Source organism: Lampris incognitus, chromosome 6 (assembly GCF_029633865.1).
Source record: "Lampris incognitus isolate fLamInc1 chromosome 6, fLamInc1.hap2, whole genome shotgun sequence".
NCBI lineage: Eukaryota > Metazoa > Chordata > Actinopteri > Lampriformes > Lampridae > Lampris > Lampris incognitus.
This window is the reverse complement of record NC_079216.1, coordinates 12,980,950-12,998,382: the sequence shown is the minus strand read 5'-3', so window position 1 is coordinate 12,998,382 and position 17,433 is coordinate 12,980,950. Positions and strand designations below refer to the sequence as shown.

Below are 17,433 nucleotides of genomic sequence, written 5' to 3'. Positions count from 1 at the left end.
GAGGTCTCTCAGCTTTCCTCGGATTCAACGTGTTCATTTTTCAAAGGAAACACATATCATCATTGTTGCCCATCTGTAAACTCATGAGGCCATTGTAAATAGGATGCTAGAATATGAATTGAGTCATAAAGCCAGGCATATTTAACTGTACATTATCTCAACATGAGACGTATCTAAATGGATTATAGGTCTCATGTGACTGGATGGATAGTGTGAATAAATAGGATAGAATATGAATTGAGCCATAAAGGCCAGGCATATGTGGGCACTTTAACTGTGCATTATCTCAACGTAAGAAGCATCTAAATGGGGGTATAGATGTCATATGACTGGATGTATATTATTGATTGTGTTTGTTGTCAATGAGGTCACCTGGAAGTCAGCCTGCTTGGGTCTCTCCACAGCCTCGAAGAGCTCATGATTGGATCCCTGCAGTGTCAACCTCTACACTCATCAACCCCTGCAGCGGTAATAGGATAGTAATAAGATTTGGTTTTGTTTGCAAGTACTCAATGTAAAGTCAAGGTGGCAAGCGCTGAAAAAAAAGCACACTAGGCACAAACAGACACACACATACATACACACAGGCACGTATGTGTTGATGCACACAACTGAAAAACATTCTGTGGTCCCCTTAATGTATTCGCTACCTCTAATAGGCTTGGTAATTTTTACATCAGCCCTTGCACCCATTCTGTGGGTTGATCGTATTAAAGCATATTTAACTGTTGCTTTATTGTACTGGATAAAAGTTTAAACAAAAACTAATCATAGGACAGCTGATATTCTGAAAAGTGGACTGTTTGCTAACTGTTTATGGAGGCAAATTGTAATTTGTGATATTGGGCCATACAAATAAAATTGACTTGACTTGATTTTTGTTGGCTCAATAAGTTTAAGGACAAAACTCCTATTGATCCTAGGGCTGGGCAATTATCAAATGAATGGTAAGTATACTGCATTTATATAGTGCTTTTCTAGTCCACCTACCAACTCAAAGCACTTTACAAGTGTAAGCCTCACGTCCAACCATTCACACATACATTCATACACTGCTGGTGGAGGCTGCTATGCAAGGCGCCGGCCTACTCATCAGGACCAGTTAGGGGTTCAATGTCTCGCTCAAGGACACCTCGACACGCTCTCTGGAGGAGCTGGGGATCGAACCAGCGAGCTTTCCAATTACTAGATGACCCGCTCTACCTCCTGAACTACGCTGCCCCGGCATTAAATTTATCGATGGTATTGTGTCAAAAAAATCTATTGTGATTAGAACATTATGTTTCCTCTATGTTTTTTATCTATATTGAGCCGCCGGTGCAGGTATGTTAGCTGTGAGTACACAGACCGCCTGAAGTTCACCACAGGCCTTTTTTTGGCAGCTTTATAGGAACAATCTGACCTGCATGACTCAGTGGTCAAATCTGGTGCCCCTCAAAGCCGTTAATCCAAATTCAGCAAATGGAGAGCAAGGGGGAAGGTGGAGGGAGATGCAGAAGCCATTTGCTGGGGTGTAAAGCCCCCCCCCTTTTTTTTGTTAGGCAAGTGGTGACACCTGAATACCGATGACTCAAGCAGCACAGTATAAGTGACTCTCCCTCCCCAAATTACTTTACTATCAGCTGGGGCTGTGGGACCCCAGACAGCCTCTATAATTTAAAGTGACTAACCAAGTGAAAAGAAAAGCAAGATGCAGCCGGGGCCGCGCACACTTGCTGACGTCATGACAAATGTGCAGGATTTGGGAATAATCCTATTGCTGCGCGTTACCATATGACAGTGCTAATAACTAAAAAAAATCGATAGTCACGTTTGCGTCGTTTGAAGAGCCTGCTATGAAATGAAGTGTGCACCTCAAGCAACTGCAAGACTGACGTGGGCTCGTCTGTGGACATGCGAGTCCACTCAGACGGAAGCCTCGGCGTGTGAACGCACAATCTTTTCTTTTTTTCTTCCGCTGGCCATGAAACTGCTGTTTCTCGCCACAGGCTTATTCAACTGGCAAATGGATTTGGCTGACAGATCTTAGATTGTGTGTGTGTGTGTGTGTGTGTGTGCGCGTGCGCGTGCGCGCGCCAAGGACACCGCGCAAAGGGGACGCGGTATATAAGCGGCTTTAGGCGGGCGGCTAATTTGGACGGGTGGCCTTGATAAGCCCGCGCTCTTCACTGGAAATAAACGCACCGCCAGGGAACGAGCCGCGTGCGTAAAGCGAGCGCCGAAGTTGCTCGGGGAGAGACAGAGAACGAGGGGGGGGGTAGAGAGAGAGAGAGAGAGAGAGAGAGAGAGAGAGAGAGAGAGAGAGAGAGAGAGAGAGAGAGAGAGAGGGGGGGGGGGGAGACGCGGGCGTCCGTGGGCCCTGTCCAGTGCTGAAAACAAACAGGGACGACGCCGACGGCGGAGGGGGAGAGCGCGGTGTTGCAGAAGTAGGAAAACGACCCCCCCACCCCCACCCCTTTCCCCTCACACACCACGAAAGTTAAAGATGGGTGAGGAGAGAAAAACCACCCCGGGTACCACACTTTGACACCATGCCCTGATGAGATCTCTCCCCCCCCGAGGAGTCCGCCGCCGCCAGGTCTCTCTTGCGCTCGGAGCGGGAGGGGAGAGAGGGGAGAGGGGAGAGAGAGAGAGGGGGGAGAGAGAGAGAGAGGGGGGAGAGAGAGAGAGAGGGGGGAGAGAGAGAGGGGGGAGAGAGAGAGAGGGGGGGAGAGAGAGAGGGGGGAGAGAGCGGATCGTCGTCAGCGGCGAGGCGGCTGCCAGCAGCGATGCCAGACAACCTGACCGTCTCCAACCACACCGAGGACGCCGGCGACGCCAGGCACAACTTCCCGGCGCTGATCTTTGGAGTAATGCTCATCGTGGTGATCATCGGGGGGAACCTGCTCGTGTGCCTCAGCGTGTACACGGAGAAAGCGCTGAAAACTACCACCAACTACTTCATCGTCAGTTTGGCCGTGGCCGATTTGATGCTGGCTGTCCTGGTTTTGCCGCTGTTCGTGTACTCTGAGGTGAGTCGGGTCCGGCTCGGTCGACCCATCCACGTTACACACGCGCCCGGTGTAGCCTTTCCCCCGGGGGCAATGTGAGAGAAAAGGGGGGGGGGGTAAACACCGAGACGCGCGCGCGCGCGCACTTGGGGGGAAACCCGGTTTTTTGATGGCGTGGTCGAGATGGGTGAGAAGAGGTGAAATAAACTGAATGGGTCTAGGGGAAGGCTATTGTAAATGCTGTCCTACGCAAAAGGTTGAAATTCGTTGTTTATAGCTTCTTTTTTTTTTAAAAAACACAAATATGCAATTAATAACAAGCGCGGGACAACATGAGCTATCAAAGCACATGCGAACAACCCGGTGTGTTGGTATACAGACGGTCATTGTTTTGCTTTCCACACAAGAGGAACAGGTGCGTGGGCAAGACAACAGACTGGGACCACCAAACATTAGGAATGGGGGGGGGGCTGGCAAAGAAAGAGGAGGAGGAATCAGCATATAAACACGTCAGTTGTGGTGCTCGATATACAGATGCCACTTCTCTGGCGGTGCAGACACACAACTGCTCATATAAATGGCACAAGGTTCACATAATGTGCCACAGCAAAGCACAACACACACACACACACACGAACATCAGGATGTTGATGTTGTTGTTGTGAAATTTGAAAAAATATTCAAATTAACATTTGAATAGCCTTCGGGGGAAATGTTTTATCTACAAAAATGATCACCGACGTCAGTCCCCAGTTTGACGAGACACTCGTTGACGCACACACAAAACAAATACTGCCGAGTACAGATGACGAACTTTGATATTCTTCTGGCAAATACTATTTCTAACAGCCACGTTCAGGACTGACTCCTCTGGCCGGGGCTGCCAATTAGACTGAAGCACTGCCGACGTCTGTTTAAAACTCCCCTTTTCCACACGCACACGCTACGTACGTTGTCAGTCCGTCTGTGTTGTCAGGGAACTTGAGATACAGCTCGACTTGGCCGTCTTGCCACACCAGTCGCACACTCGTTGCTCTGCACTCCGTTGTAAAAGGTTTCCCAAGTCCCTCGTTACGATCGCTGCCTAGGCGTCCATTTTGTGACGTATTACTTCCGTTGAGGGAGGGGGGAGTTCCGGTTTTATTGTGGTCGCGGGCAGCGACCTGGCTAGAAGTGGACTGAAACTTAAACAGCCTTGGGGAGCATTTTCAACTCCTTTACTATCGCAACATTACGAACTTACATCAGTGTAATTTGTACAAGTCTCTTGAGAGACGTCCTCTTTCGCGTAGCTCCTCCAAGCGGGGCGATGGTCCATCACACACGTTTCAAAAGCGCGGTAGTCGAATCAAAGATAGGGGGTGACGTGACGTGTTGTGACGGACCAATCAGAAATAGAGGTGGGCGTGTCTTTTCGGGGTTCTCGGCGTGGCCATAGTAGGATTCGTAAATTCGCTCTCGGGTAGACGCTCGTGTGAACCGTCGTCGCCATTTTTTGGTCCGCTTTTCGGTGCTGGAACCGTGACCTGCACCACAACAATGTCTGTCCCCAATGAAACTACAGCTGAGGTATGAAGATTTGTGTCGTGTTGATGAGCTTGACTTTAGCAACTTGCTAAATTGCTATGTAGGATTATAACTTCATGTGCAATGCAGTGGTGGATCTAGAGATTTTTTCCTGGGGTGGCAAAGGGGTGGCAAGACTGTGTCCCAGAGGTGGCAGCTGCCACCCCTTTGCCACCCTGTAGATCCGCGCCTGTGAGGGGGGAGGGGGATTCTAAATCGGCGACTTCTGTTTGAGATGAGTTTGGTGCGGGTCTCACTGATCTTCACCATGCATGTACATAAAATATACTTTAAAAACACATTATCTGATTTATAAATGGGGTGGCAACAGGGGTGGTAAGACTGTGTCCCAGAGGTGGCAGCTGCCACCCCTTGCCACCCTGTAGATCCGCCCCTGGTGCAATGTAAAGAGAAAAGGTCCATGGTATAGGTACCGTCTCCTTGTGAGCGGTTTGCTATATGTTGCACACATGGTAAAGCCTACAGCAGCTGTGTTCCAGCACGGTGTGATAACAGAGTGCAGTCATACATTAACTTAAAAGGACTGCAGTCAAGAGGTTTCAGTGATTCCTTACCACAGTGAGCCATGAGAGCCTACCAGTTCGTCCTCTATTATTTGCTAGATCTTGTCCATTGTAACTTGTATTCAATGGCATGTTTGAGATATTTGATTTCAACACTATTTGTGGGACTATCAGCTGTACCCGGTAAGCATGCAGACAAAAACATATTATCTAGATCAATGGGAGAGTGGTTGTGGAGGCAAGGGTGCCTTCGGCACCGCTACCACTATAACAACAACAACAACACTTAAATTTATATAGCGCCTTTCAAGGGACCCAAGGACGCTTTACACACATCGAAGCAGACCAAACAAATAATACAAGAACAGAAAATAAAAATAGCAAAGATTGATAGAAGATAGTAAAGAATGATAGAAGTGACTAGAGACCATAGGCCTTGGTGAACAGATGAGTTTCCAGGAGTTTTTTAGAAGTGTCCAAAGAAGCAGCATTGTGGTTCTCCGTGATAGAGTTCCAAATGGTGGGGCTGCCACACTGACAACTGTCCCCAAAGGTTCACAGGCTAGTGTGGGGTCTGATAGGTACTGGGAGGTAATGGTATGGAGGGATTTGTAGGTGAGGAGGAGGACTTTGTGAGAAATGCAGGTCTTGACCAGGAGCCAGTGAAGTTGGCTGATGGTCGGAGTGATGTGCTGCCAGGGCATGGTGCGGGTGAGCACCCTGGCAGCTGAGTTCTGCACACACTGAAGCCTGTCCAGGGCTTTGCTGGGCACCCCGGACAGGACTCCATTGCAATAATCCAGACAGGAGGTAATGAAGGCATGGATGAGGGTCTCTGCCATGGAGTCTGAGCGTGATGACCGGAGTCTGGAGATGTTTTTGAGGTGAAAGAAAGCAGATTTAGTGATGGATTTTATGTGTGACTGGAATGAGAGGGTGAAGTCCAGAATGACATCAAGGTTGCAGACTTCTGGGGATGGGCAGAAGGTACAGCCATCCACGTCAAGGAGAAGATCTCCAACCTTCTGGAGCCACAGCCATGAGCTCTGTCTTATTGCTATTAAGCTTGGGTGGATTAGATTAGATTCTATCTTCTACTGTTAGTTATTGAGGGGCTTCAGTTGATGACTCAGTTGATGGTTGAAAGTGGAGCAGTTGATGGTTCTGGTTTAATGCCTGGCTCACAGGCAACTTTGCAGTTGTCAATAATGGATTGGAGATTGCTTCTTGTTCACATCAACACTGAGATCTTTCTAGCAGGTTGCAAGACTTTAAGTGATGACCGTCTGTTCACAAGCCCACTTGCCCAAATTTGAGGCTGCTGATTTCCATGTTGACACTCTCAGATCTCTGTTTTTCTTCTGATTCTGCCATACTTGAGGTCACGAAGGTCACAAGCAAGAATAACCTCAAAGTAAACTGTGGCTATGAACTCTATTTGACCCATTTCAGAGTGTGTGGCTGGGCTGATTCCCTATTAAAGAGTCCCAATACCCCCCACAGAACAGGGCTGCCACTGCATAGCCTCATCTTGTGCATGACATGCGTGCACAAGCACACACACACACGCACACACACGCACACACAGTAGTACAAGCTTCTTCCTCTGCGCTTCCAAATTTAGTACAAGCTTCTTCCTCTGCGCTTCCAAATTAACGTACCATTTGGTGCACAGCATCATTAAAAATGTTGTTTTTTCTACCGGGAGCGTACACGTCTGTAGCACAGGTGGCTCAAGTTTATAGCAAGACCTTTTTCCTGGCAGTGTAACAACAGCCGAGATGCAAAGGAGCCCTTCCACTTTAAATGAGCAGGAATTTATTTTATTTTATTTTTGGATTTTCCCCCTTTTTCTTCCCAATTGTACTTGGCCAACTACCCCACTCTTCTGAGCTATCCCGGTCGCTACTCCACCCCCTCTGCCGATCCGGGGAGGGCTGCAGACTACCACATGTCTCGTCCGATACATGTGGAGTCGCCAGCCTCTTCTTTTCACCTGACAGTGAGAGTTTCACCGGGTAGACGTAGCGCGTGGGAGGATCACGCTATTCCCCCCAACCCCCCCCACCAAACAGGCGTCCCGACCAACCAGAGGAGGCGCTAGTGCAGCGACAAGGACACATACCCACATCTGGCTTCCCACCCGCAGACATGGCCAATTGTGTCTGTAGGGACGCCCGACCAAGTTTTAATCATTTTCTTGAATCAAATGGTGTTATTGTGAAATAAACGCGCGTTGTGAAACTTTCACTCATGTGTTTTCTATGTTGCATTTGAGCAAAGTAAACTCACTGCACACCGATGTCCACTTCGAACTTGTTTCGAGGACAATATGGCTCTGACACGGAAAATAATTACAAATATATTTTTTTAATCAGCCTTGTGTTTTAGGAACTATTAAACTCACCCTGACAGCGACGGCAGTGGGCGGGCCCCTCCACTGGCCAGCCCTGAGCTACTAAGCAGACGCGCACGGGACAATAGATAACCTCAGGACCTCACATTCCTTTCCCAGGCCCTCGTCGCTGTTCCCAAGGCCAGCCCGAGGACACACTCTGCTATGGGCTACAAAAACACAAACATCGTGCATCGAGGCCCTCTTTGCTTTGACCTGACGTCCTCCCGCTTGAATCCACTGTTACGGCTTTGTCCAGCTGATCGCTGCTAAAGAATATTTCATTGTGTTTCAGCCAGGACACATGGTTAGGTGGGAGGCAGTACGAGTACGCATTAGAGAGGACCTCGATGACATCACTCACCTGTATACTGACAGCACTGGGCAGCAGCAACCCCACATATACGTCAATGGAGAGATGATGCAGTTAGAGGGAAAAGAAGAACGCAGACCAGTGATATAGACACACCATGAGCAATGCACTGAGGGAGGGATGAACCAATACCACTTTTTCACTACCGACACCGATCGATCAATCAATCAATCAATCAATCAAGTTGCATTTATATAGCGCTTTTCTAGCTGCAACAGCAACTCAAAGCGCTTTACATTTCTGGTCAAATCTGAATTTCAGACACCTGTTACTCATACTGAGTACGAATTTTTTTAAATCCCCCCACCCCCCCCCTTTTTTCTCCCCAATTGTACCTGGACAACCACCCTGCTCTCTGGGCCGTCCCGGGGAGGGCTGCAGACTACCACATGCCTCCTCCGATACATGTGGAGTCGCCAGCCGCTTCTTTTCACCTGACAGTGAGGAGTTTCACCAGGGGGTATGTAGCGCATGGGAGGACCACGCTATTCCCCTCAATTCTCCAACCCCCCCGACCAGGTGCCCCGACCAGGTGCCCCGACTGACCAGAGGAGGCACTAGTGCAGCAACCAGGACACATACCCACATCCGGCTTCCCACGCATTCGAACCGGCGATCCCCGTGTTGGTAGACAGCGGAATAGACCGCTATGCTACCTGGACGCCCGCCGAGTACGAATCTTTAAGCATTGGCCGGTACCAAGTACCCGTCTGATCCATTAATACATTTGCTAAACAATACAGACTAACACCATTAGTTAGGGGTCAGTGGCAAAATTACTGAGACAGAACCAATTTTTTCACTACTAAAAGAATAAAATAAAATGCAGGATTCCCTGTGTAAAAATGCAATAGATAAAGATAGATTCAGGCGCCCGGGTGATGTGGCGGTCTATCCCGTTGCCTACCAACACGGGGATCGCCGGTTCGAATCCCCGTGTTACCTCCGGCTTGGTCGGGCGGCCCTACAGACACAATTGGCCATGTCTGCAAGTGGGAAGCCGGAAGTGGGTATGTGTCGTGGTCGCTGCACTAGCGCCTCCTCTGGTCAGTCAGGGCGCCTGTTCGGAGGGGAGGGGGAACTGGGGGGAATAGCGTAATGCTCCGACGCGCTGCATCCCCCTGGCGAAACTCCTCACTGTCAGGTGAAAAGAAGCGGCTGGCGACTCCACATGTATGGGAGGAGGCATGTGGTAGTCTGCAGCCCTCCCCGGATCGGTAGAGGGGGGGGAGCAGCGACCGGGACGGCTCGGAAGAGTGGGGTAATTGGCCGAGTGCAATTGGAGGGAAATAAAAATAAATAAATAAGCTCCCCGTGCAAATATGCGATAGATAAAGCCATTTTGATTTTATAGTTGACATATTACTCATTGCTTTTGGTATCGCTTTTTTATTTTTTTGGGGGGGGGGTGGTAAAATCTCTGATGGCGGTGCTCAGTTTTAGCCTGGTTATTGGCCCAGTGTTACTGAGGTTTGAGAAATCAGTCATGACAGCAAGCCATTTCCCCTGGTTACTCACGAATTTACCATAACACATCAAGAATCACAACCCCTTTGCTTGCACAACACAGTGAACATTCAGATATCGATCCTGATGGCACCGGTGCGACCGAGCGAATAACAGCAGTATGAGAACATACCCCGCGATTTCTGATCAATTGTTCAATATCTATCAGTAGATAAGTTCATTATCAATCACGTCCTGAAAAACTCAGTAAAGGGAGACCAGACACATGCTCACGTGCACTGCAAGAGGGCCGTGCAATCAATGTAAATCAGTCAATCAACCAATCAACAATCAATCAATCAATCAATCAATTTTGTTTGCAATAGGGATAAGAGATAATAGGATGAGAAAGTGTGTGTGTGTGTGTGTGTGTGCACGCGCATGCGCACAAAAGGGTGAAAATGATGCTCTTTAAGGTGATGACCAAGTAAGTGCACGTGGGTTTGCGGGTGTGCTTATGTAGCATGTTGGGAAGGGATATTGACCTGAGCTATGGTAGAAGAGGAGCTTCGGGGCTGGCGTGGTGGTGTCAGAGTTAGGCTAACCCTGACCCCAACCGAATGCAAACCCTGGTTTAGGTACAGGACAAGTGTCGCTCTGAGGGTGTGTGTGTAGTATGTGTGTATGTGTGTATGCATGCAAGACATACTATCATAAACTGGAGATCATCACACATCACTCCAGATTCGTGTCCAGTACGCTAGCACCATTTCCCTTCAAGCTGCACCGTGTGTGTAGCATGGTTGCAGCCGCACAGGGGGTGTGTGAGAGGGGTTAGGTGAAGGTCCGGCAGGACGAGAGACTAGTGCATCATGGGATATTTAGACCCAAAAGGAGGAAATTCCTCAGGCAAGTAATTAGCATTATGGAACATGGACTTCAGGTATTATCAGAGAGATTTAATTGTTTAATGCCAACTGGAAAATGGATCGGAACGAAGTGGCAGAAAGATGGCGGGGAAAGGAGGAAGCAGTCAAGTCGACATGCCAAACTCCTCGAATCCCCCGTGTTACCTCCGGCTTGGTCGGGCATCCCCACAGACACAATTGGCCCTGTCTGCGGGTGGGAAGCCGGATGTGGGTATGTGTCCCGGTCGCTGCACTAGCGCCTCCTCTGGTCGGTCGGGGCGCCTGTTCTGGGGGGGGGGGTAGTGTGATCCTCCCACACGCTACGCCGGCGAAACTCCTCACTGTCAGGTGAAAAGAAGCGGCTGGCGACTCCACATGTATGGGAGGAGGCATGTGGTAGTCTGCAGCCCTCCTCAGATCGGCAGGGGGGGTGGAGCAGCGACCGGGACGGCTCGGAAGAGTGGGGCAATTGGCCAAGTACAGTTGGGGAGAAAAGGGTGGGGGTGGGGGGGGTGGCAAACTCGTCACCTAGCGCTAATTAAAACACAGAACCAACTGGATGGATTCTCATAAATCCCGGGCTAAAAGCCTCCTGATGAGAATAAACGTTTGCATTCCTCATACTATGCATGTTATTCGATACGCCAGCATGCTGTTTTTCAGAGTCACAACTGCATAAGTGTAGATTATGAATTGTGTCACAAATGGAAATGAATGCTTTTAGATTCCGACAAAACAAAATGCTAAACATAGCTGCAAGCAGGGGCCAAGCGCAGATGTAGGAATTGTGATGGTTCGTGTCAGGTCAAGGCAGTGGACTGTGCTCGTGACAGGTAGAATAAATTGAGATGCCACCCTGAGCATTATGAAAATTGAAAATTGAATGGATATTCTGCAGTACGCGTTGCAGTTTCAGGTCGATGGAAGCAAATGGGGCTTATCGACTGAGCTCACTCCATTACACACAGACTTTTAGAGTGCATTCCTTGTGTTGCATTATGTAGGACTGCACCAGAGATATACACTCACTGGCCACTTTATTAGGTATACCTTGCTAGTACCGGGTTGGACCCCCTTTTGCCTTCAGAACTGCCTTAATCCTTCGTGGCATAGATTCAACAAGGTACTGGAAACATTCCTCAGAGAGTTTGGTCCATATTGACATGATAGCATCACGCAGTTGCTGCAGATTTGTCGGCTGCACATCCTTGATGCGAATCTCCCGGTCCACCACATCCCAAAGGTGCTCTATTGGATTGAGATCTGGTGACTGTGGAAGCCATCTGAGTACAGTGAACTCATTGTCATGTTCAAGAAACCAGTCTGAGTTGATTCGAGCTTTATGACATGGCGCGTTATCCTGCTGGAAGTAGCCATCAGAAGATGGGAACACTGTGGTCATAAAGGGATGGACATGGTCAGCAACAATACTCAGGTAGGCTGTGGTGTAAACACGATGCTCAATTGGTACTAAGGGACCCAAAGTGTGCCAAGAAAATATCCCCCACACCATTACACCACCACCACCAACCTGAACCGTTGATACAAGGCAGGATGGATCCATTCTTTCATGTTGTTGACGCCAAATTCTGACCCTACCATCCGAATGTCACAGCAGAAATCGAGACTCATCAGACCAGGCAACGTTTTTCCAATCTTCTATTGTCCAATTTTGGTGAGCCTGTGCGAATTGTAGCCTCAGTTTCCTGTTCTTAGCTGACAGGAGTGGCACCCGGTGTGGTATTCTGCTGCTGTAGCTCATCTGCCTCAAGGTGCGACGTGTTGTGCATTCAGAGATGCTCTTCTGCATACCTCGGTTGTAATGAGTGGTTATTTGAGTTACTGTTGCCTTTCTATCAGCTCGAACCAGTCTGGCCATTCTGCTCTGACCTCTGGCATCAACAAGGCATTTTCGCCCACAGAACTGCCGCTCACTGGATATTTTCTCTTTTTCGGACCATTCTCTGTAAACCCTAGAGATGGTTGTGCGTGAAAATCCCAGTAGATCAGCAGTTTCTGAAATACTCAGACCAGCCCGTCTGGCACCAACAACCATGCCACGTTCAAAGTCACTTAAATCACCTTTCTTCCCCATTCTGACGCTCGGTTTGAACTGCAGCAGATCGTCTTGACCATGTCTACATGCCTAAATGCATTGAGTTGCTGCCATGTGACTGGCTGATTAGAAATTTGCGTTAACGAGCAGTTGGACAGGTGTGCCTAATAAAGTGGCCGGTGAGTGTATATATATGTATATGTATGTATATGTATGTATATATGTATGTATGTATGTATGTATGTATGTATGTATATATATATATATATATATATATGTATGTATATATGTATGTATGTATGTATGTATGTATGTATGTATATATATATATATATATATATACACACAGTGGCTTGCAAAAGTATTCATACCCCTTGAACTTTTCCACATTTTGTCACGTTACGACCACAAACATAAATATATTTTATTGGAATTTTATGTGAAAGACCAACACAAAGTGACACACAATTGTGAAGTACAAAGAAAATTATAAATGATTTTAAATTTTTTTTACAAATAAAAAGCTGCAGAAGTATTCAGCCCCCTTCTCTCTGAGTGCAACCAATTGCCTTCAGAAGTTGCCTGATGATTGCTGAATGATCGAATGTTGACCTAAGGACTAAATAGAGTCAACCTGTGTGTAATCTAATCTCAGTACAAATACAGCTGTTCTGTGAGGGCCTCAGAGGTTTGTTAAGAGAATATTGGGGAGCAAACAGCATCATGAAGTCCAAGGAACACACCAGACAGGTCAGGGATAAAGTTGTGGAGAAGTTTAAAGCAGGGTTAGGCTATAAAAAGATTTCCCAAGCTTTGAACATCTCACGGAGCACTGTTCAATCCATCATCCGGAAATGGAAAGAGTCTGGCACAACTGCAAACCTACCAAGACACGGCCGTCCACCTAAACTTACAGGCCGAACAAGGAGAGCATTGATCAGAGATGCAGCCATTAGTCCAATGGTGACTCTGGACGAACTGCAGAGATCCACAGCTCAGGTGGGAGAATCTGTCCACAGGACAACTATTGGTCCTGCACTGCACAAATCTGGCCTTTATGGAAGAGTGGCAAGAAGAAAGCCATTGTTAAAAGAAAACCATAAGAAGTCCCGTTTGCAGTTTGCCAGAAGCCATGTGGGGGACACAGCAAACATGTGGAAGAAGGTGCTCTGGTCAGATGAGACCAAAATTGAACTTTTTGGCCTAAATGCAAAACGCTATGTGTGGCGGAAAACTAACACTGCACATCACTCTGAACACACCATCATCCCCACTGTCAAACATGGTGGTGGCAGCATCATGCTCTGGGGGTGCTTCTCTTCAGCAGGGACAGGGAAGATGGTCAGAGTTGATGGGAAGATGGATGGAGCCAAATACATACAGGGCAATCTTGGAAGAAAACCTGTTGGAGTCTGCAAAAGACTTGAGACTGGGGCGGAGGTTCACCTTCCAGCAGGACAACGACCCTAAACATAAAGCCAGGGCTACAATGGAAAGGTTTAAAACAAAACAGATTCATGTGTTAGAATGGCTCAGTCAAAGTCCAGACCTGAATCCAATTGAGAATCTGTGGCAAGGTCTGAAAACTGCCGTTCACAAACGCTCTCCATCTAATCTGGCTGAGCTTGAGCTGTTTTGCAAAGAAGAATGGGCAAAAATTTCAGTCTCTAGATGTGCAAAGCTGGTAGAGACATACTACAAAAGACTTGCAGCTGTAATGGCAGCAAAAGTATTGACTCAGGGGGGCTGAATACTTTTGCACACCGCACTTTTCAGTTTTTTATTTGCAAAACAATTTTTAAATTATGTATAATTTTCTTTGTACTTCACAATTGTGTGCTACTTTGTGTTGGTCTTTCACATAAAATTCCAATAAAATATATTTATGTTTGTGCTCGAAACGTGACAAAATGTGGAAAAGTTCAAGGGGTATGAATACTTTTGCAAGCCACTGTATATACATATATATATATATATATATAAAATATAACAGTGAAATAATATTTGCATTAAAGTTAAATTGCTTACAAATATAATTAAGATACAGTACAGTCAGACAAGAGCATAAGCTATATATTATGCCTAACACAACCCACATATAATAACATCTTTCTCTAAGTTTTTGCATTATAACTCATAGTTCATTTAGGGTTTAAGATGATAGACCTAAATGTTCAGAAGCGGTTGGAGATCTCCTCATCTGCCCGTCCCCAGAAGTCCACAACCTTGGTGTCATTCTGGACTCCACCCTCTCATCACAGTCACACATCAAACCTGCCTTCTTTCACCTCAAAAACATCTCCAGACTCCAGCCATTACTCCCAAGACTCCGTGGCAGAGCCCCTCATCCACGCCTTCATCACCTCCCATCTGGATTATTGCAATGGGGTCCTGTCTGGGGTACCTGGCAAAGCCCTGGACAGGCTTCAGTGTGTGCAGAAGCCCTGGCAACACATCACTCCCACCGTTGTCCACCTTCACTGGCTCCTGGTCAAATCCCACATTTCCTATAAAAACCCCCTCCTCACCTATACATCCCTCCGTGCCCATACCCCCCAGCACCTATCAGACCTCCTCAACCCCTATAGGCCATCCCTGAATCTGCCGTCCGCGGACGTGGGCTTGCTTTCCATCCCCCCGCACCAGCCTGCGGACTTTTGGGGATGGAGCCTTTAAGGTGGCAGCCACCACCCTTGGGAACTATTCCAGCAGAGATCCTCGATGCTGCCTCTTCGGACAATTTTAAAAGACTACTGAAAACCCACCTTTTTACTAAGGCCTACGGTCTGCCGTCTCTTGATCTTTTTTTGTTCTTATCTAGTGTAAAGCATCATTGGGACCCTTGAAAGGCTCTGTACAAAACTAAGTTGTTGTTTTTAACACAAACAGACAAGTTGGCATATGTCAAGCTGAATGAGGATTTATTCCTTATCCTTTATATACAGTTTGCCGTTTCCCAGCTGTCTGATTTTTCGCAACCTGTTGGACATTTTGATCTCACTAAAACATGTAGGTCAGGTGAATCGGCCGTACTAAACTGTACCTAGGTGTGTGTGTGTGTGTGTGTGTGTGTGTGTGTGTGTGTGTGTGTGTGTACATGTTTAACTATCCTAATGTGGACCAAATGTCCTCATTAGGATAGAGAAACCAGAAACCACCTACCTTGTGTGGACATTTTAGAGGTCCTCACAAGTAAAAGGGTCTATTTTAGGGTTAGGACTTGGTTTTAGGGTTAAGGTTAGAATGAGGGTTAGGTTAAGGTGAGGGTAAGGGTTAGGGTTAGGCATGTAGTTTGCATGGTTAGGGTTAGGGTTAAGGGCTAGGAAATGAATGTAGTCAATGAGGGGTCCTCATAAGGATAGTGAAATGAATGTGTGTGTGTGGGGGGGGGGCCCTGTGATGGCCTGGCGGCCTGTCCAGGGTGTCTCCCCGCCTGCTGCCCAATGACTGCTGGGATAGCCCCCACATCCCCGCGAGTCTGAGAGCAGGATAAGCAGTTTGGATAATGAATGGATGGATGGATGGATGGATGGATGGATGGATGGATGGATGGATGGATGGATAGTTGAATGAATCCTTTGTTTTTGTTTTTTGTTTTTTTATTTCAAAGATTTGCTCCTTACTAGTCATTCATTTCGAGCCACTTTGTACACTGTTATTGTGCTTGGTATACCAGAAGCCTTACCGGTTGCACTGGGTACTGATTAGGGGCTGCCCAGTAAGAGCTAGTCAGCCTTTAGGCCTGACAGGTTGGGGTCAAAGCAGTATGACAGGTCACCAGTAAAGTAGTACCATTGCTGCATAACATTTGTATTTGCATAAATTCACTTAGCAGGGGGTATCCGGATAGCATAGCGGCCTATTCCGTTGCCTACCAACACGGGGATCGCCGGTTCGAATCCCCATTTTACCTCCGGCTTGGTCGTGCTTCCCTACAGACACAATTGACTGTGTCTGTGGGTGGGAAGCCGGATGTGGGTATCTGTCCTGGTCACTGCGCTAGCGCCTCCTCTGGTCGGTCGGTCGGGGCGCCTGTTCGGGTGGAGGGGGAACTGGGGGGAATAGCGTGATCCTCCCACGTGCTACGCCCCCCCTGGTGAAACTCCTCATTGTCAGGTGAAAAGAAGCGGCTGGCGACTCCACATGTATCGGAGGAGGCATGTGGTAGTCTGCAGCCCTCCCCAGATCGGCAGAGGGGGTGGAACAGCGACCGGGACGGCCCAGAAGAGTGGGGTAATTGGCAGGATACCCCCCCCCCCAAAAAAAATAGATTCACTTAGCGAGTTCACAAGTTACATGCACGTGTGTTCACTGTTGTAGTGACACAGTCAGCACCTTTACTACATCACTAGTCAGGTCAGTACGTCCACTAGTGAACAAGTTATAGTAAAATGATACAGGAGGCGGTAAAGAAGGTGTATAAAGAGGTTGCCTAGTCATGATATAAATGGATATAGATTTTGGAACTTCTGTCCTGTTGTTAGAAAAATATTATATGTGAAACTGAGATGAAAAGATCATTAAGACGTGATCGCGGCAAGGCGTGATAAAACGTGGCCTGTTTGAAGAAAATGGACCTGATGATTTTAAAACGTCATCATTCAGAGTTTTTTTTTTTTTTACTGTTGCAATGCCCAGAATTTTTGTCTTTTTTTAAAAAATGTTTTACCTTGTATCTCCGTGGGGAAAAGTGCCCCCTAACTACAGGCGATGTAATGGTTTGGTGCTGAGAGCAGATTAGCACTTTTGATTCTTTAGAAGCCGCGTATCCTGCTGATGTGGCCCGCTGATCATGACGTCTAAGCCCTATCTGCCCCCTTGGGGTTATTTTCCCTGGTTAACAGCAGCAGAAAATTCTTTGAGATGTAACATGGGATCATATCATGTCTATAAAAGCTGAAATGAGGCTGACTGTATCATTAGCCTTGTGGCCAGAGGTAGGCCATTAAGAGAAAACCAAGAGAAACCGTTGTCCCTGTCATGCTCAGATGATTAGTTCGCCATTAAAACTTCTCTCTGTTTTGGCAGGGCTAAACGGGTTCGTGTCATACCACTTCAAAACTGCTCTGCGACTGTCAGTCAGCCATAGGGGGAGAGAGAGAGAGAGAGAGAGAGAGAGAGAGAGAGAGAGAGAGAGAGAGAGAGAGAGAGAGAGAGAGGGGGGGAGAGGGAGAG

General features: G+C 47.5%; 1 protein-coding gene across 1 annotated transcript in view; it reads left to right on the top strand.

The window, feature by feature from the left end:
- Nucleotides 1-2,768: 2,768 nt before the first annotated feature.
- drd4a (dopamine receptor D4a) overlaps nucleotides 2,769-17,433 on the top strand; it is a 40,764-nt gene continuing 26,099 nt past the window's right edge. Inside the window, 1 exon segment of the mRNA XM_056282164.1 lies at nucleotides 2,769-3,011. Coding sequence (XP_056138139.1) covers nucleotides 2,769-3,011 — 243 coding nt within the window.